Raw genomic sequence first — 21,530 nt, forward strand, 5'->3', positions numbered from 1 at the left:
TAGCTCTTTCCTGACTTCTATCATGAAGGATAAATTGTGTACGTTTCTGAACTTTATATAAATGGATAATGCGGAATGTATTTTTCATGTCTGGTTTCATTTGCCCAACATTACACTTGTGAGATTAATCCATATGGCTGTGTGTAGTTGCTATATGGTATTTCATTGTATGAGTATACCATAATTTACCTACCCATTCTACTGTGAATTGATACTTGGGGTCTATTACAAACATTTGGGGCTGGTACAATCATTGTAATAACTATGAACATTCTTGTTCATGTCTTTTGTTGGATATAACTATGCATTTTTTATTGGATACAATAACTAGAAGCGGAATCCTTGATCACAAGGAATGCTCATGATCAGCTTTAACAGAGGATGACAAACAGTTTTCTTAAATTTCTATACCAGTTAACTCATCAGCAGGACATTAAAGTTACTTCACATCCTCACCAACACTTGGGATTATCTGTCTTTTTCATTTTACCCATTCTGGTGGTTGTGTGAGGTTATCACACTCTTGTTTTAACTTGAATTTACAACATGGCTAATGAAGTTAGGTATCTTTTAATATGTTTACTGGCCATTTCAATTTCTTCTTCTGTGAGAGGCTTGTTCAAGTCCTTTACCCAATTCTGTCTTTGCTCATCTGCCTTTTTTCTTTTTGGACTGACGGAGTTCTTTATACACCATGAGTATGCATAATTTGTTGAATATATGTATTATGTACTGCAAATATCTCCTTTAGAGTTATGGGTTACCTCTCACTCTTAATCTCAAGAGTGACTTTTGATGGACAGAAGTTCTTCATTTTAATGTAACCAATTCATCTATTTTTTCCTTTACAGGTAGAACTTTTTGTGTTTAAGAAATTTTTGTCTACTTTATGTTTCTTCTAAAAGGTTTATTGTTTTCTCATTCCCATTTGTACCTATGACCCAACTGGAAATTTTTTTGTGTGCTGTATTTGAATTTAATGTTACACGTCAACTTCCTGTCTTAGTGAGCCTGGGTATACGCTAAGGTGTCAAAAGCCTTTCCCGTTTTCTAAAGGTGTTAAGTTTTGACCTGTCCTGCAAAGGACCATACATATGCCACAGAGAAAGAGTGAACACACTTAATATAAAAACATCTATTCTTGCGTATGTGTGTGTGTGATGTGGGAGAAGGTATTGGCTGAGCTACGTGAAATTGTCATGAATCAAATGTTTCTGACCCCCCAAAATGATAAATTTATATGCTTCAGCCTCATATGATATAGAACATGGGGAGAAAAAGAAGGAAGCTCAATGAGAAGATCTTCATACCTGAGAAGTTCCTTCTTATTGATCAGAGCTTTCATATACTCTGAAAGTTTCTTTTGCATCAATGCCAAACGAAGCCAGGCTCTTCCTCTGCCTACTGGTGTCCTACAAAAATACAGAAACCAACTAAAAGTAGCAGAGCTAGAGGCCACAGTGGGACAGGTCCACTTACTCCCGCTAACGGGCCCCCCCAGTATATGGTGCACAGGATGTGCTCCTCACAGCCTCTCCCACCACACTCCTGTGGGAGCACTTCCGTGTGGGCCAGTGGGAGCCAGGGGTGTGTTTGGGACAAATGCTCTCGTGAGGAATTAATTACCGAATGAGACCATGATTTGAAGACAAGACCTCTGGAAGGCCAAACTGAAAATGCTCCATCAGACTAGTTTTGGTAAATCCTCATCAATTTAGTGTGGATCATGTAAGGACCCGAATAACAATAATCAGGACACAGGCCACTTAGACCTCTACTTGATTACAATTGGACCAGTCTAATTTGGGAAGGTGATTACCACTCTTTTTTCAAGTCCCAAGGCAGGTTCCGGGTGTCAGTTCCTGAGGCTCACTTGACAACCGTTTTAATCTTAGTTCTCATGAAACACATTGTTTGTCTTAAGTCCAACACGCCATTTCCCTAGATCTAACTTCTTGAGACTCACTAGCTGATACCCACAAGTGCTTTAAAAAAAAAGAGAACATTTGGTATTTTAACATGAAGACAACCTTTCTTAGATTAATAATAATTATCCCTCACACTTCTCATTATTCTACAGTACCAGTTCTCTTGTAACATCACCTATTCATAATAGCATTTTGCATTTTGGACTGTTATGAAATAAATTATTATGATCACCGTTGTCTTTAGTCTCACTCCTAAAGGAGGTAGTTAAGAAGAATGTTCTCCCTGACACACAGAACTGAACCTTAAACTTACTTAAGTCCTGGAAGATCTTTAACACTTGCTGTTATCTCTGCAGCTTCTGGAACAAGCTTTTCTACCAGTTCTAGAGGCCCCCAGAAGGATTTATTTTGTCCAAGAAAAGTTTTCTTAGCTAAGGCGATAAAAACAAAGCAATATTTTAATATTTTTCACAACATAAACACACTCTCAACACACACATACCCTCTCCCATCTATTCAGTGCACTTTTCCGGGAATTGATCCCAGATTATCAGACAGTTCTAAAATTATTCATGCTTTCATAATAGATAACATTTCATAAAAATCAAAAATCCCCTACTTTCCAAGACTCAGTCCTTCCTCTTTCAGGAAGAATTTATGGACTAGCTGTATAATAACAATAAAATATCTTAACAATATCATGCTTAAAGCCGTGTGGTATTAGTGAAGAAAACAGTCCAGTGGAAAAGAATATGTAATCCAAGAACAGGTTATCAAAGATTGGAGCGGGAGGAGGAAAAGAAGCCAAGGTGAACAAGACCAGGTCCTGTCCTCAAAAGCTCACGGTTAAGTGGGAAGAGCATGGACGCAAGAGTCTGGAGATCTGAGTTCTAGCACTTGCTCTGCCCTCACTCACTGTGTGATCTTGGGCAAGTCACATCCCATTCTAGATCTATATCCACCTGTGAAACACAACTGCCATCTTGAATTAGATACTTGTAACAGCGCTTCCAACTCTAGCTTTCAAGAATCTATTTTTTAAGCGCTATACCTCCTTTAAGTCAACCATATCTCTGCACCCACATAGGCTGCATTCTAATGGATTAATATTAATTCAAGTCTCTTATTCTTTGGCTCCACCAGGAATGCTTCTCTTCTGGAGCATGTATTGCTAGGAAACAGGTGCGTGCACATGTGTATTCTGAGGCCGTGGTCTACCTTTCAAGCCGTGTTTCAGGCAGTGCTCCATCACCACAAAGAACTGCTGGAGAGGTGCGTAGTCAGAGTCCAGAGTTCTCCCTAGGTTCAGAGCAGATTCAATCAAGCCCTTGATACTCAGCTTGGCCATGTTCATCAGGTTCATGCGTTCGTTAGCCATGAGATAATTAGGATCTGCAGCCAAAGGAGAAAAGGATGAAGCCTGGTTACTGGAAATAGCGCATTAAAAAATTCAGTATAAGTTCACTGGGTTGACATTTGCATCGATGGCGCAAAAGCAAGAGCGGGTAAGACTGTTGGTGTCTTGGCAAGAATCAAGGCCTTGGCACCAAATTATACTATTAGTTGCTGTATTCTTCTCCACCATGTGCTTTGCTTTAAAAAAAAAAAAAAAAGATGCCAGTCTCCCTTAGGAATATTCTTGGTGAAACAGTAAAAAATGTATTTATTTTATAAAATTTTGAGCCTTGAGTACAGTCTTTTAATATTCTCACCACCACCTCTGCCACCAGCCTAACCTGGGTCCGTCACAACTCAGTACTGCACAGCCTTCACACTGGGCTGCTTCCACCCTTGCCCTGCCTCACCCATTCTCTACAGCTTGTGAAGCGCTCTAAAAAATAAAGCCAATGTAGAACAAAAGGATAAAGCGCTTAAACTTTGTTCCAAATACGCTATGTGCATTATTAGTATTTATACTAGTTAGCATTATTATTTAAACTAAGCATTACTCAATGAACTAAAAATAATTAACATTATTAGTATAATGAAGTATTAGAACTTAATCAACTCCCCGATTTTTTAAGACTTAACATAGAGCATGTGGCTCTCATCAACCAAATAAACTCCCTGAGGAAAGGGACTAAGTACCACATTTTACCTGACATCCTCCCAAAAGTTAAATATGTTAAATTTCTATACAAACTGAAAAAGGCCTAGAGATCTATGAAATATTTTACCTTTTTTAGGAGGACTAAAAGTAGTACTAATAAAAGCCATGCTCCCAAAATAGAAACAAGCTACAGCACAAAGCAGAGATTATTTCATTCAAATTGTCCCAAGTAATTTTCTTCACACAGTGTTTTCATTGAGATATGCATTCACAGTTAAATGAAGCAGAATCAAATAGTCAAATTCTAAGCTCATCTTCTCCATTAAGTTTATGGACTTGTAGGTTTTACAGTGCCCACTATACAAATCTTGGTTTGTTGTAGTGTTCTCTGAGGTAATAATTTTAGAGGATACTTTATTAGGAAAGTCAGAATTGGTGTATGTTGCCACTAATTCTCTCTTGCACACCAACAAATGTTTTAGGGCCATGCCCTAAAGTTGTTTAGGGCCATGCCCTAAAACATGCCCAAATCTGGCTCTCTCTGTTCACTGTAGGTAAACTTGTCAAGAATGGAATAAACTCACAAAGGGACACTGAAATACACAAAAAACTACCCCCTGACAAACCGCCATGAAGAACAACTTTATCAGATATGAATTTCCAACATTATTATCAGCATTTATGTGCACTGTACTGTTTCCGACCTTCCATAATCCCTGGGAGAAAGGAATAGGGCAGGGGTGTGTGGGTATGCATGAATGTTTGTGGAGAGCTACTGGATTCTCCATTTAACATAAGAAAATGTGGCTGAAGTTGGATTAACTGGCGGTCCATAAGGCACCACTCCCTCTGCCTTAAGTCTGTTGGCCAATAATTCAGGGAGCTAATAACAAAATTAAGCAATGCTCCTAGTCAAAGTACATAATCTAATTCCAACCTAGTGAGAACTAGTCACGTGGGAGAGCTGGATTTGGAATATGTACAAAACATGATGCTTTGAGGCATTTTTCCAGAAGTGGTGGTACCAGCTCTGCTACACTGCCTCATCTCGTTCTTCTTGTAATCAGTAGCAGAAATGTTTAGGACATCTGGTCAGTGGCTAGGATGCATTAAACTACAGAAAGATGAACTAGTGCCTAGGGAAATCAAATTCCTGATACCTTAGACTCCATTAGTAAGGTGCTATAACCTATTTGAACTAACCTGCATCAAATATAAACCACCCACCCATTCTTTAGAAAATATTACTCTCAGCCTTGGCATTACTAATATTTTGGGTCAGATAATTCATTTTGTGGGGGGCTGTTCTGTGAATTAAATTTAGCAGCAACCCATGCCTTTACCCACTAGATGTCAGTAGCACCCTCTAGTCATGACAACCCCAAATATCTCCAGATATTGCCGTAAGTCCCCTGAAAGACATCTCCTACCTGTGGAGAACTACTACTCTAAACAAATGAAAGAAAGTCAAACAAAAATCAGGGTAATTTGACAACTAGACATAAGAGCTCAAAAGAATTTATTGCTCATTATTAATTGTTTAATTAATGTAAAAGTTCAATGATTATTTAATGCTTACTATTATCAAAGTAGTGCGGCATGGCCAAAAAAAAAAAAAAAAAAAGATTTTGTGGAACTAATGTATGCTGTTTGTTTGGCTGGGTTTTTTTGGGCGCACCATGCGGCTTGCGGGATGTTAGTTGCCTGCCCAGGGATTGACCCATGCCCCCTGCAGTGGAAGTGTGGAGTTCTAACCACTGGACCGCCAGGGAATTCCCTGTATGCTGTTAAAAAGGGCTGCAGTGACCAAAAGAGAGCATGGGGGGACTTCTGAGGGGCAGGTAAAGTTCTCCTTTTGATGGGGTGTTAGTTTTGTGAAATTGGTGAGTATGTGAAAATTCATTGAGCTGAGTACTTATGTGATCTTTTTTATATATTTTATACTTCTAACTATAAAAAGCTTAAAAAAGTTCTGTTTTATTATATAGACCAGAAAATTATTTTAAAGTGCATGACTTTTACAATGTTGTCAGTCATACTTTTTCTATGAGAAAAATAATTAAAATTGCAATTATTCACAATGCTAACATTTAACACTATCTTTCCAAAAGTGAACTTTTGTTCATTCATTCATTCATTCATTCATTTTTTTCAATAAATATTGAACATCTACTTGGTGTTAGATACTGTATTTAATGCTGGGAATCCAGAGATAAAAGACCTAGTCCTCGACATCGAAGTGCTTACTATTTATCAAACTTGGGTTATACAGATGTCTGGAGAACAAAAAAGGGCAGCTTACAGAGAATACTTGAAACTTCAGGATAAACATTATCAGCTTCAACAAAGATTAATTTTATTTCAGGACAAATAAATTAAAATGTTTTTATGTTAAGCCATATATATGCATTCTATGGAATCAAACGTAAATTTTATATATATTTTTAAGGCTAAGATAGTAGATATGAAAGTAATGTAGGATTTCAGGCAAGCTGTGAGTCCGATACAATTTCCTCTGCCATTGGATGTATTCTGAGGGAAAGTTTAAGAAGTATCCATTACCCATGGCTATTACTTAACATTGTACTGAGGGTGGCAGACCAATGCAATTAGAGAAGATAAAGAAATTGGAGACATATAAACTGTAAAAGTGTGGATCATATATTACTGCTCTCATACAATCTGATTTTACACCCAGAAAAAATCAAAGTAAACTAAAATTTTTACAAAAACATAATAATTCACAGAGGTAGCAGAATACAAAATTAATACATAGAAATCACTAGATGCCAAATACAGAGAATGAGGCTTTTGAGTTCAATCTTAAAGGACAAAGAGAAATTAGTCAGGCCAGGAAGGGTTAGGAGTAGAGCTGTGAAGGGAGTAGGATGGAAGGACAGCTTGGGTAAAGGAACAGAAATATGAAAGAACATGGCATACTAAGGAAAACCAAAAAAATGCCATAAGTTTATGATACATGTGAGTAAGGGTTGTGAGATGAGATAAGGGAAATAGGTAAGGGAGAGATTGCTAAGGACCTTGTTTAAGGAATATGGATTTTACCTTAAAGTCAGTAAAGATTTTGATCTGAGGCATAATGTCACTGATTTGAATTTTAGAGAAGCCATTCTGGCAACCTTGTGGAAGATGGATCGAAAAGGAATAAAAACTCAAAGCTGGGGAGCAAGTAAGGGTTTACCGCAAAAGCTGAGGAGGAAAATTATAATATGGGATGGAATTGGAGCAGTGCGTGCTTGTGGAGAAGACGGAGTTAGCTCTGAGAGATGTTCTAGGGGTAGAATGTTAGGATTTCAGGACTTGATCACCAGCTGGATTCTGGGAAGCAGGAGAGAGAACGGAGAGCAACTTCTGTGTTTCTAGTTTTGGTGATTATTTGATTGTTTCTACATTTGGACAGTGGTACAAATCACCTTGGTGGGAAACATAGCAGGAGCAGTGGACTAAAGAAACCATGTAGAAATGACTAGATATAATAAACTATATTGGTTTTCAAAGTCCTTTTAAGAGCGTATGCGCCTTCATTACACCTCTTCAAGGCTGCTAATTTCCATATGAGGAAATTCTAACAAACTTTAAGGAGTCATGTGGTTCATCTAGTCAATAGTGATGACAAAAATGGACCCAAAGTCACATAGCTAAGAGTGACAGTGAGTCCCACTGTTCTGCAAACCAATCATCTAACCAAGACCCTATTTTATCTCCTTATAGTGCAGTGACTAAGGTTCATACCAAGAAATATTGAAATGTTTTATGAATAATTGAAGGAAAAGTAAGTTATCTTTAATATTATGTTAATATTAAGTATGTTACATCATACCCAATTCTTGGTAAAGTGGGAATAATTCATAGGTAGCACAACAGTTACTTTTATCTTAAATGTGAAACAAAACAGTTGTCCTACAGAAATTTCCCAATGATACCTAAAAGCATTAATATGAGATTTAAAATGACCAACTAACAGAAAGATATTGAAAGGAAAGCTTACTTGATGTTCAGAATGACTGAAGACCAATGATTCCTAAATAAATCTATTTTGAACTTTTGCTGTAATATTTCTTAGAGTATAAAATTAAGCATAAAATGAGTTGTCCGTGATAGTGAAAGAAATCACTGAAAGTACTAAAAAGATCTTTAATAAAACACCATTTAACTAGTCTGTACACTTATTTGTACAAAATAATTATGAACTTTTACTCAATCCTCATTTAAAAATAATCAATAAAGTCTTAGGACCCTTAGATTATCTATATATGTATCTATATCTGTATTTATCTATTCTCCTTAATGTCATTTCAGATATCATATAAGCTTCTACTCAAGAATAATAAAGAGGAAATTCACTTAAATAATATTTTCTCTGGGTTGAAATCGGTTAAAGGAGTTCATCAAGAAAATTTAACCACTAATTTATTTATCCTGATTGCTACCTTTCCTTAGTAATAGCATAATCAAAGATATACTTTGCTAAAATTAAGCCTTATCATCAGAAAGATTATATCCACCCACTACTCAATCTGTTTGATATGAATCATCTGTGCTAATTAGCTTATTATATGATGCCAGGCAAGGAATCTTACTTCTTTGGGGCCTCAATTTCCTCATCTGTAAACGTACTCGTTCAGTAATTTTTTTTTATAAAGACATCACACACCCGCACCAATCATAATGACTAATTGCAGCACTAATTCTCAAGCAGGGGGCACATTAATATGCCTGGAATGGGGTGAAACAACATGGTTTGGAAAACCCCACCAACGACTCTGATACCAAATGAACTAGATCCTTGCCACTCCAAGTGTGGTCCTGGAACATCAACATTGGCATCACCTGGAAGCTTTTAGAAATGGGAAAACTTGGGCTCCAATGGTACTACTGAATCAGATTCTGGACAGAACCTAAAGCAATTTGTATGGGCATTAAAGTTTGTGAAGCACTGACCTAGCTCTTCTAGCTCTAGCATGTCATAATTCCATGATTTCACAGATGGCTTCCTCAAGGCCAACCAATAAATACATTTATCAGTAGAAAGCCCCCAGGAGAAAGCAATAATAAAGATCACAGCAGAAATCAACAGCAAATAACACTATTGAGAGAAACCAGTGAAACCCAAAGTTGGCTCTCTGAAAAGATCAACAACATTGACAAATATTTAGCTATACTGACGAATACAAAAAGAGAGAAGACTCAAATTACTAAAATCAGAAATGAAGAGGAGACATTACTATTGACCTTACAGAAACAAAAAGGATTATAAGGGAATACTATGGGCAACTGTATGCCAACGTATTAGGCAACCTAGATGAAACAATTTCAAAGGACAATTTCTAAGAAAGATAAACTACCAAAACTGACTCAAGAAGAAATAGAAAATCTGAATAGAACTATAATAAGTAAAGATATTAAATTCATAATAAAAAACACACCCCATAAAGAGGCTGAACCAGATGGCTTCACTACTGAAGTTTACCAAACATTTAAAGAATTACTACCAGTTCTTCACAATTCCAAAAAACAGAGGAAGAGGAAACACTTCCCAACACATTCTATGAGACCAACATTACTTGAGACCAAAATCAGACAAAGACATCATAAGAAAACGACAGATCAGTGTCTCTTATTAATACAGATGCAAAGCCCTCAACAAAATACTTGTAAACCAACTCCAGCAACATACAAAAAGGATTATACAATATGACCAAATGGTTTCTTAGATGACACCAAAAGCAAAAACAACAGAACAAATAAACTGGACTTCACTAAAATTAAAAATATTTGCACTTCAAAGGACACCATTAAGGAAAAGAAAAGACAGCCCATAGAATGGGAGGAAAAAATGTAAATCAGATCCTGTATCCAGAATATGTAGAGAACTCTTATAATTCAACAATGAAACACAAATACAGTAAGTCCCCTACATACGAACCTTCAAGTTGAGAACTTTCAAAGATGCAAACGTGCGTTCCCATGTCCAATCATGTAAGTTAGCTCAGACGTCTGTAAGATTACTGTACTGTAAGATTAAAAATGTTTTCCTTATTTTTTGTGTTTGTTTTTTTTATGTATTAATGTGTGAAAAGTATTATAAACCTATTACAGTACAGTACTATATATCTGATTGTGTTAGTTGGATACCTAGGCTAACTTTGTTGGACTTAATGAACAAACTGGACTTACAAGCGAGCTCTCAGAACAGAACTCATTTGTAGGTAGGGGACTTACTATAACCCAGTAAAGAAGAATGAGCAAAGGATTTCAATAGACATTTCTCCAAAGAAATACAAATGGTGGGACTTCCCTGGTGGCACAGTGGTTAAGAATCTGCCTGCCTATGCAGGGTACACAGGTTCAAGCCCTGGTCTGGGAAGATCCCACATGCCACGGAGCAGCTAAGCCCGTGTGCCACAACTACTGAGCCTATGCTCTAGAGCCTGCAGGCCACAACTACTGAGCCTGCGCACCACAACTACTGCAGCCCGCACGCCTAGAGCCCCTGCACCACAACGAAGAGCAGCCCCTGCTCTCTGCAACTAGAGAAAGCCTGAGAGCAGCAACGAAGACCCAACGCAGCCAAAAATATAAATTAAAAATATATATATTGATAATTATTGAAGTTGGGTGATGGAAACGTTAGGGTTTCTTATGCTACTCTACTTTATGTACTTGAAAAATTCCATAATTAAAAATAAAAAAGAGGTTCTGCTTTCTCTTGCTTCAGGACAAGGTTTAACTGCTAGCCTCCAATAAGAGTCTAGTGCTGCTTTTTTCTACCCCTGAACATAACCAAAAAACCCCTTTTGATTGGCATTAGCATTGAAATGAACAAGCTTATTTGGTTATTTAACATTCCAAAACCATTGTCTATGTACTCTTACTTATTCTTGGTCAGGTATTGTGGAATAATAAGAAATCAATCAATTTCTCTATTTATCTAAGCCCTCAGTTCCTAACACAGAGCTCCTAAAACCCTAGCAATTTCCCAAGTGATAAGAGCCATAGGGGTATCTTTTGTTATATTTGGTTCTTGTTTCTAGTTCTGAAATAGCTCCAGAGTTAAAGGTATTATAAAAGGAGCATCTTTGTTATTTATAACAAGTCCCTTTCAAACACAGAGTTTATGCTAATGAGGTGAATTTTAGAAAGCCCTTAAGGATGGGAGGGCTGGTTGCCAGGGGGAACCAGTGGTGTGATAAGAGGGTTGGAACTTTCAGCCATTCCCTCCCACCTCCAAATCCAGGGAGGGGAGAGGGGCTGGAGAAAGAGCTCAAACATCAAAGACCATGATTTAATCAATGGTGCCTACATAATGAGGCCTGCATAAAAATCCTAAAGGAAAGTGTTCAGAGAGCTTGTGGTTAGTGAACACATCGAGTTGCTGGGAGGGTGACGTGCCCAGAGAGGGTATGGAAGTTTCATGCTCCTTCCCACATACTTTGCCCTATGCATCTCTTCCATCTGGCTGTTCTTGAGTTGTGTTCTTTTATAATACACCTGTAATTTAGCAAGTAAACTCCTTGAGTTGTGTGAGCCAGTCTAGCAAATTATAAAACTTGAGGTGTATAAATCAGAAACCTCTGATTTATAGCTGGTTGGTCAGAAGGACAGGTGACAACCTAGACTTGTGACTGGCATCTAAAGTGAGGGGGGCCTCTTGTGGAGTCTGTGTTAACCCCAAGTAGACAGTGTCAGAATTGAACTGGTGCTGGAGAACTGGTGGGTGTGGGAAAACCTCCCCACACATTTAGTGTCAGAAATGTTGTGAGCAATAGAGGAAAACACTTTTCTTTTAGGTATCCATTTCTCTAATCTTTAAAAAATGTCCGTTTCTAATTCCAGCTTGCCCAAGAGTTCTTAAGAAACCACACTCTCTTCTTCTTCACTGGCCTCCCATATCATAATACAATCAATTTTAGTTTGGGAAAGTTTCCCAAACATCTTCAAGTACCTTTACCTGAAGAATTCCGTACCACAGAAGAATACCCAGAAGATTTCTGGGAATGTCTAGAAGTTGGGACAATAGTCAGTCTTCTCTGTTTTGATGCAACATAAGACATTTAGGTGATAAGTACAAATTCAGGAGTTCCTTACTCTGCTCAATTTACTCCATAGAAATAAGTTAAATATTAGGGGGCAACACAGTGATCTAGCACAGTTAGATCTCTGATCTAGAAGAGTTAGAGCTGTCTCTCTCATATTCCCTGAGTGATATTGGGGAAGTTACAAATTTCTTTATATCTAACCTGTAAGATATTGAGACAGACAATCCTCCATGGACTTCTTGTGCTACTTACATGTCTTTATGGGTTGTATCAAGACTGCAAGGCTCTCAATGCTCTTTTACCCAGGCCATTTCTCAGGGTTGTTTATGCAACTGATCATCTTAAGAGAGGAGGCTTTCCTACTGCTTCCTATAAAAACAACGGTTCCCCAAACTGTGTTCCTCAGCTGCAACACAGAACCACCACATGTGTAGCATTTTTCTAAGCGATACAGTGTCTCCCAGGTGCAACTCTGGTGCAAGAGGAACTGACACAAATGTGTTGATGCTCAGACTGCTTGCAGCGTCATGAGTAATAAAGTCTTTTGTCGTGTCCTTCGCCAGTATCCAAGAAATAGGCTAATTTTTTAGTTTGTAAGTAGAGTAAACCCCAACCTTGACAAAATATAGGAATAATCTCTACCCTTAACTTAACTCCCTGGAATAGTGTACACTTGTGCTCCAAATGAGACAACACCAAAAGTAATATAGTTAAAAGCATGATAAATTCCAGTATAGGATTTGAGGCAGACCCTAAATATGAAATTCACAGAAAACGTGGAAGAAAGTATTCCAAGTGGGGAGAATGGGTATGTGAAGTGAGGTGAAGGAAATAAGAATGGAGTGGGGAGTTCTTCCTGGGGAGAACTGGAAAACAGGAAGGGTAAAGTCAAATGACAGGTCTCTAAAACTAGACCTGCATATCCAGGAAGCAGGCAATGGGAACCACTGTAGGTTTTGAGCAGGGAAGTCATATGATTAGAATTTTGTTTCAGGATGATTAGTCTGAAAGGATTATGCAAAGTGAATCTGAAGAATTTGGGGGAGAGGATCAAAATGGCTTCACTTGAAGAACTGGACCTGTTAAGGAAACAGAGGAGTCGAGAATAACCTAAAGTTTTTGCCCTGTGAGCCTCGAATACTGTGCTGAAAATGGAAATGAAAAAAATTGAATAACTGTTTTGGAAGTAAGGGGTAAAATCAGCTTGGCTTTGGATACAATAAAAGATACAATGATGTGGAAGCATTCTAAACATAATTTTCATCACATAGTTGTAAATACAAACTAAAGTTTGGGTTGGGATAATCACTAGCCAAGGGATAATAGTACCAATGATCAGAAATAAGATGTTTCCATCAGAGGAGATGGTTTAAAGAGAAATAGAAGGATGCAAGGTAACTGGCCTTTAAAGGGTGCCAACAATTAAAGGCTGGGAACAGAACACAACAGACTGGCATTGCTGGAAGAGCTCTTTTGCTTACATCTTGGTAGCTAGAGCCGAAATGGATATACACCAGAGAGGCACTACAGGATACTGGATTATCTTTCAAATTAAAGGTCACAACCCCTTAGTGGGGTATAAAAATCGATTTAGTATGTCCTACAGTGTAAGGTTATATGTTGTTTCATGAAACTTTTGTTCTAGATATTTAGAAATAAATGATGTGTGTATGGAATTTCGATGAAAAAGTATTTTTGAGAGCCAACTAGGTTTGAACTTTGGTATAGTGGTTAACAGCACAAGCTCTGGAGCTAGCCTGTTGGAGTTTGAACTCTACTTGAACTCTTCCCCTAGCTGTGTAACCCTAGGCAAGTTCCTTTTCTCTTTTCTTTTCTTTTTTTTTTTTTGCACTTATTATTTTGAGACAATTATAGATTCACATACAGTTGTAAGAAATAATAGAGAGATACTGTGTACCCTTAACCTAGTTCCCCCAAAGGTAACATCTTGCCAAACTAGAGTAACTTATCACAACCAGAATATGACATTGAACTGTATCACAAGGATCCCTCACTTTGACCTTTTACAGCCACAAGCACTTCCCTCCTGTCTCCTACCCCCTTATAACCCATAGCAACTACTAATCTGTTTTCCATTTCTGCAGTGCTGTCGTTTCAAGAATGTTATATAAATGGAATCATACAGTATGTAACTTTTAAAATTGGCTTTTTTTCACTCAGCATAGTTCTTGAGGGATCCATCCAGGTTATCAATAGTTCGTTCCTTTTTATTGCTGAGTAGTATTCCACTGGGAAAGTTTCTTAACTCTGTAGGCCTTACTTCCTTCATCCATAAGATAATGATAGGGTTTTGAAGATTAAACAAGTTCATGTATGTTAAGCATTTAGAAATGCTTGGGATGTACTAAGAATAAAAAATTGTGGGACTTCCCTGGTGGCGCAGTGGTTGAGAATCTGTCTGCCAATGCAGGGGACACAGTTTCGAGCCCTGGTCTGGGAAGATCCCACATGCCGCGGAGCAACTAAGCCCGTGTGCCACAACTACTGAGCCTGCGTGCTACAACTACTGATGCCCGTGAGCCTAGAGCCCATGCTCTGCAATAAGAGAAGCCACAGCAATGAACAGCTATGAAGAGTAGCCCCTGCTCTCCACAGCTAGAGAAAGCCCATGCACAGCAACAAAGACCCAACACAGCCAAAAATAAATAAATAAATAAAATTAAAAAAAAAAAAAGGAATAAAAAATTGTTAGCTATCAAAATTATTATGGTCCTCCATAAGTAAGTTTAAAATTTTTATTTAATTTTAAATAAACCTTCATTGAATGTCTATGTGATACAGTGCTAGATGCTAAGAAAATTTCTTAGATATGTTCCTTCCATTTTTCAAAATGGTGGACATCAAGTCTTAACTCACAAAATATATCAAGGAACCAGCAAGCCATCTTGATGAGGTATTATTTCATACAAGTATATTATTCCCCTAATTCAAGTAATGTCCCAGCCACTCCAATGCTCAGAGAGATGAGTAATCTGGGCAACTGCAAGTTCACATAATCTGTTTAAAAAAGGTTTGTAGTAAGTACAGATAGGAATTCAATATTTATTGAGAAACTAAAGGTAGTAAACCATGTGCTTTTATTATTTCATTTAATCTTCATAATTTTCCAGTGAGTTTCAAAGCTTTTAGACCCAAATTAATAGCATATAATGAGATGAGATGTGAGATAATTGATCAATGTTGTAAGCATGACACGATTCCACCTTAAGAAGACATTTCATATTCTACCAGACGGGAGTTACAGACACATTGACTATAAAACCAACCACCACTGTAAGAAATCAGTTCACCAGAAAAACCTTCAATCTTGCCAAAATCAAAACAAAATAAAAGAAAAACCAAACCCCAAAGCTAACAGTTCAAATCTGTGACCTCCTAGAGTTTGTTATTTTAAAAAGCAGATTTTCAGAAGGCTGGAAGCCAGTGTTAGCACTTTTCCTATTAAAAAGCCACCTCTTATGACACATCCATAACAACAGATAAGGAACAGAATTAAAGCAGCTCAGCAGTGAAGGTCTCCTGATGAGATCTGAGCCTACATACATCAGCAGCTTTCTCTGGTTCTGACTGCAGGCTCCTCCCCAGACCGTGAGCCGCTCTGGGTATTACATGTGGCTAATACTCCATAACTCATGTTCATTCTTGTTACAAGTACTCACTTACAAAAACTCTAAGTTATGTAAACAGTAAAATTCTAGCATTTCATATAACTGAAGTGAGAAGAGATGTAGAAAACTGTATAAAAAAGACAAGGATGAAATGACTCAAAAAAGTTAACAAGTAAAAGCCATTTTCCTTCCCCCTTCCTTCCCCTTCTGATTTTCTTTTTTTAAGCTATATTCCAGAAAGACTTTTCTGTAAATAAGTTCTTGGCCAACATTACCATACACCATTTTACTGGTAATCTACTAAGATCATCAAAGTAACACAATTTACATTCTTACATGCACCCCTATGTTCATAGCAGCACTATTTACAATAGCCAAGACATGGAAACAACCTAAATGTCCATCAACAGATGAATGGATAAAGAAGATGTGGTACATATATACAATGGAATACTATTAAGCCATAAAAAAGAACAAAATAATGCCATTTGCAGCAACATGGATGTAACTAGAGATTATCATACTAAGTGAAGTAAGTCAGAGAGAGAAAGACAAATACCACATGATATCACTTATACGTGGAATCTAAAATATGACACAAATGAACCTGTCTATGAAACAGAAACAGAATCAGGGACATAGAGAACAGTCTGGTGGTTGCCAACAGGGAGGGGGGGTGGGGAGGAATGGAGTGGGAGTTTGGGATTAGCAGATGCAAACGGGTACGTATAGAATGGATAAACAACAAGGTCCTACCGTACAGCACAGGGAACTATGTTCAATATCCTGTGATTAACCATAATGGAAAAGAATATGAAAAAGAATGTATATAAGTGTATAAGTGAGTCACTATGCTGTACAGCAGTAATTAATACAACACTGTAATTCAACTATACTATAATAAAAAAAATTCACACATCTTCTGGGTTTTTCCCTTTTTGATTTCACCTATGACAATCATTCACAAAAATTCCAGCAAAAAGAAATGAAAAGGAGGAGGCTGACTCTTATAGTAGGCTTGATTCTTGCAGTAGTACCTTGTATTAAAGAAATAGAATTGTGCCAGGGCTAAGTCATAGGGAAGAAGTTTCTAAGAAGGGCACAGATTTGTTGGCCTATATGCAGCATTTTTCTTTAGTACGTAGTCTATTAAAGGAATCAAAACCTTAAACCTATCTAGTGCCTGGTAAATAATAATAATAATAATAATAATATAATAATGATAATGGCAGCTAACGTCAGTACTCACTGAATGAATCAACACTGTCCTCTTTTTTTCTTGTCTATGAACTGTCAATCAACTAGACAATACTGATCTGCCTTTTCATCAAAATACATGTAACTAATTATATTAAAAGTAGAATCAAAGATGGAATAAAAAGATAGCTTGACTATAGGAAATGAGATGAAACTCAGGATAATTTACTCATTCAAAGTAAAGTGCTGAAGAAGAAACTACTGGGCATCACTGGAGAGAGAAAACTGCCTTAGTTTTTTTTTTTTCTGGTGTGACCAAATCTACGGAGGACAATACTGTCCTAAGTCTGATCCTAATACCAAGAAGTTTAAGACAATCCCTGCTCTCAAGGATTTTACACTTTAACTAGGAATGTAAGCACACAAGAATTACGAGAGCAAGTAAAAAGGCTTAAGCTCCAAGTTCTGCAGGACTTGAGTGAATGGAGAAATGAACTGGGCCAAAGCTGTCAGGGAGCGCTTCACAGAGCTCTCATCTAGACTAAATGGGGATGTAGGCGGCACAGGGGGAGGGAGAAGGGAAGTAAATGCTCTGGGTGGGATGTCACAGGAATGAGGCAGGAGAGGAGGCTGAGGTCAGCTCATACAGTCAGTGAAAAGGTCAGTGTGGACAGAGTGGTGGGTGTGCATGTGCTAGGAGAGTGTACACTGAAGCTGGGGGACTTGTAGGTGCCCAGCCAAAGTGGGAGAACGTAAAATGATAAAGTGGAGCCAAACTTCAACTTTTCTATCTTTATTATAAAATGTGTAAATCATCTTGAGATCCCTAAAGTTAAGTGCCAATTACAGAAGAAATAATTATTGGTTTGGGGAACCTTCGTACATTTGAACATATGTGCTACTTTTCAAGGTAATTCCACCAGAAAGGAATGCTATTACATGACCAAGCTCAAAATGACTTAATGTTATGGGAAATCTACAAATCAGAGCAACATTCCAGACCAAATACTTGAAGTTCCTGGGATCTGTTTGTTTTTAAACTGCTTGTTCATGGTAATACATACATATATATATATATATATATATATATATATATATTTCTTTTCATGAATGATAAAAAAATTTACATCTTCCTAACAAATGAAAAAACAGCCATAGAAAAATGATGTAATCTTGAAATAAAGTCCCCTTTGAACATATTATTATCTTAAAGGAACAGCATGAACATATATTAATCCCACTTTACTTGGAATCAGAAAGATAAAGATTTTAAACGCAAGACTCTGAAAACCTAATCCTGTACGAAGTACCTGCATGGAAAATCTGGCGAATATGCTTACCGCTCCAGTTACAGTCATGGGAAATAAAACCTAAAGCGGACACTTCCTCTTATGGAAAACAATCAAAAGGTGGTTAGAAGATTAAAAAAAAAAAGAAAAAGAAAAAGAAAAAGAAAACTGAAAGATGTTGGTGTGGCACGCACCTTCTGTATCATCGCGCATTTGCTCCACCAAATCTGTCAAATCCTCCCAAGAGTCTTTGCAAACAGCAAAAAGAAAGGAAAAGAAAGATAAAATGTCATGCAAGCCAAGAAAGAAAAGTGTTATTAAAAACAAGGTTTCAAAAGGGATAATTGAAAGGGAGATGCCTAGAACTCTTTGGGCTTAACTCAGAGATTAGCGGTGAAAAGCGCTGGGAACGTACCCAAAAAGGAATGTGACACTAACCGAGCAGAAATATCAACTATGACTATTAAATAGGTCTCAAAGCTAAGATTAATAATTTCAAAGCTTCTAATGTCACAGATCTTCTATGGGATCGGTATACCCCATAAATAATAGATTTTTTTTCCCATTGAAAATCAAGATGAGACTCTGTATTCTAGTGTACACAACAGGGACCTCATTCAGTATTTCTTTTGATCCCTTCAGTGAAGCTAAAAAAACATGTGGAATGTTTTTTAGACTCAGGCCAAATATCATGATGCAAAACTAGTGACTTTTCCTAAAACAACCAAAGAACAACTTAAAAACCTTTCCCAAGCCTTCCACCCCAACAGCTCTCCTTCCCCCAAACAAAAATAAAGGACAAGTTGCTGTTTTGAAGATAAATCACTTATAATTCAATAAAGACAGATGTTTATTCAGTTAAAAGTATAGTACTCTCTCTCCCCTCTTACTATAAACTCAGTGTTCTTGTATACAGAATATTCCATGTGAGACAAAAGGACACAGATGTCAAGATTACAAATATAATAGATACTTTATTATAGTGTCTTCTAATAGTGTCTTAAAGCTGTAAGATCATTATCTGTTCTGAAATGAATTTTGAGAACCTATAGAAATTTTTAAAAAAATGGATTGGGTTCATCCTTCAGTAACTCTGAAACCATGGTATTATACACAACTGCAATATTCATAATTAAACTCACAAAATCACGTGAATTTTATATGTGTAAATACGCAACAAATAAAGGTAAGTTCTCAGAGGATGAAGCATAACAGAAATGACAAAATGGGCAAAGAATACTTTGCCCATGATAAGCCCTCTTTCTTGAAAAATTTATCATGGAAGCCAGCATAGGATCTGAAGCAATAACTTGGAGTAATGATCCAGAAAAAAGAATTTATCATTTGTCCTACTCACTAGTTCATTAAATTATCACTGTAATTAAACTGGTCAACTTTGGTTCTCACGTGGCCTAGTGATTTTCAAGTGGACTGTAAACGTTCATTCTAGTGTCAAATATAGGTTCAGTTATCCTGTAAAGACGTGCTAAAAACCCCACAAATATATAAAAAGTTAAAATTTAAATTTAAATTCAGAAAACAGGGAAGCAGATGGGGATCTAGTAAGGTGATATGTGATTAAAATGGAACTTTTTTGAAAACGACATAAATAAAGATTATTGGTTAGGTCAGACACAAAGACAGGCAATATAAAAAGTAATATAAAGGGTAATATAAAAAGAATGCAAGTACCTATACCCTATTACACTTGTACCGTTCCCCAATTCAAAAGTTTAGCAATTAATGACTTAGAAAACCAAGCACAGGAGTACAGCTCAGAGAACCAGCATTAAATTCCTAACTTCTGTCAACATCTCAAGCAAGTCACTTTATATAAACAGAGGTAGGAGAACATGACAGTTCAGAGAACAGACTCAAGAGCTGGAACGCGCGGGCTCACGTCCCAGCTCCACCCCTTACTGGCTGTATGACCTTGGTCCAGGTACTTCATCTGTTTTTCCTCAGTCAGTTTCCTCATCTATAAACCATGGACAAGAGTAGTACCTATCTTACAGCCCTGCTGCAAGGAGTAAAAGAGTAAACACAGGTCCAAAATCTTTTATCTGAATATTTTCTGGCCAAATGTATTCTGAAATGCAGAATTTTATTTTTTTTAGAAAGGTAAAATGGCATATACTGAGGCCAACATGCAGAACCAGCAGGGCCTGAGACAGCACTTCACAAGCAAGCACATTAGTATTTTTGCAGGAAACATATGGATATTCAAATTAAATAGGATAAAGACTATAAATAACCTTAAGTAAATTCAGGTCATATTCTAGCATCAAATGAATTCAGGCAAATTTATGAAAAATGCTTTTGGTTTTAAGAGCTTTTTTTTGCATTTATGTCTAGAACACTTAGAAAGTATCTCATACAGAAAAAGCACAATATTATTATTTTACAGTGAATTTGTGTTAAAATACATCATATATATATATTTGCGTATATGATTTTCAAGTATAATCCCCTGAAAATATAATATGCTACAGATTTATATTATCTAGGATTATAGATTCATAAGAATATTCTTTTAACGATCATGTTAGTTTGCCATACAGACTTGCCATGTGACCTTGTGAAAATCCGTAAGGTGACTTCCTATTTTATTCTTCATTTCTTTAACTAAAAACTACATTTGTCACCTAATAAAAGTCTACTCTATTAAAGCAAAATATGAAGAAACTCCAAGATTTGTACAAAGAAGAGCTCAGGAAAGTGAATTTCTAGGTGGAAATGGGTGTGGGTACAAGGGATCTCTCTGATTTTCCCCTTGGCATGGGCCATCTAGAGCACTTTTCTGTTCCAACCAGACATATTTTGTTTTGTTTCTAAAACAAAATTTAAAATTATGAGTGTCAGAGCGATGGAATCAATTTAAAAGAGCCCTCCTCCCCAGAAAGGTAAAAGGTATGTTTTCTCCTTTTAAAGTTGTTACCCACTTTACCTTGGCATACTCACAATTTTATTGTAATAAAGAATGGATACCATAATGCTCTTTTATAACCCCCAAAGAAGGATTTATAAAAGATTTTTAAAAAATTGTGCCCTCTGGAATATGTTCAAATTATTAAAACAACAACAATAAAAGCAAAAGTATCTAATACATGAATCAAAGAGGTGGGTGGCAGCATGACCAACTCTTGTCTCTTTCCCAGAACATTTCCTTTTTCTAGGGATAATACTTTGTTGCCTTGAGCATGTTTCGCCTGGTCTAAAAAACTATATTACCTTTAATTTTTATCGTAATACATATTCACAAATTGCAAAGAAGCATAATCTAAAGCCTTGCTGGTTGATAACAAAAGATAGGTCTGGATTAAAATTTTGCTCTAGATAATGCATAAGTCAGAGCTGTAGCAATCAGAATTGTGCCAGAT

At 36.9% G+C, this 21,530-nt stretch overlaps 1 protein-coding gene across 8 annotated transcripts in view; it reads right to left on the reverse strand.

The window, feature by feature from the left end:
* RUFY3 (RUN and FYVE domain containing 3) overlaps positions 1 to 21,530 on the reverse strand; it is a 90,005-nt gene that overhangs the window by 33,661 nt on the left and 34,814 nt on the right. For 4 of the 8 annotated variants that reach the window (XM_057546335.1, XM_057546333.1, XM_057546337.1 and 1 more), the window contains exons 2-5: positions 18,345 to 18,398; positions 3,147 to 3,320; positions 2,242 to 2,359; positions 1,311 to 1,412 (exon numbers count right to left, since the gene is read on the reverse strand). In XM_057546335.1, the coding sequence (XP_057402318.1) occupies positions 1,311 to 1,412; positions 2,242 to 2,359; positions 3,147 to 3,320; positions 18,345 to 18,398 (448 nt within the window). The remainder of the gene's footprint in view (positions 1 to 1,310; positions 1,413 to 2,241; positions 2,360 to 3,146; positions 3,321 to 18,344; positions 18,399 to 21,530) is intronic. The other 4 variants (XM_057546334.1, XM_057546336.1, XM_007193569.3 and 1 more) reach the window with 1 other exon arrangement.

The sequence above is a fragment of the Balaenoptera acutorostrata genome, chromosome 5 (genome assembly GCF_949987535.1).
Source record: "Balaenoptera acutorostrata chromosome 5, mBalAcu1.1, whole genome shotgun sequence".
NCBI lineage: Eukaryota > Metazoa > Chordata > Mammalia > Artiodactyla > Balaenopteridae > Balaenoptera > Balaenoptera acutorostrata.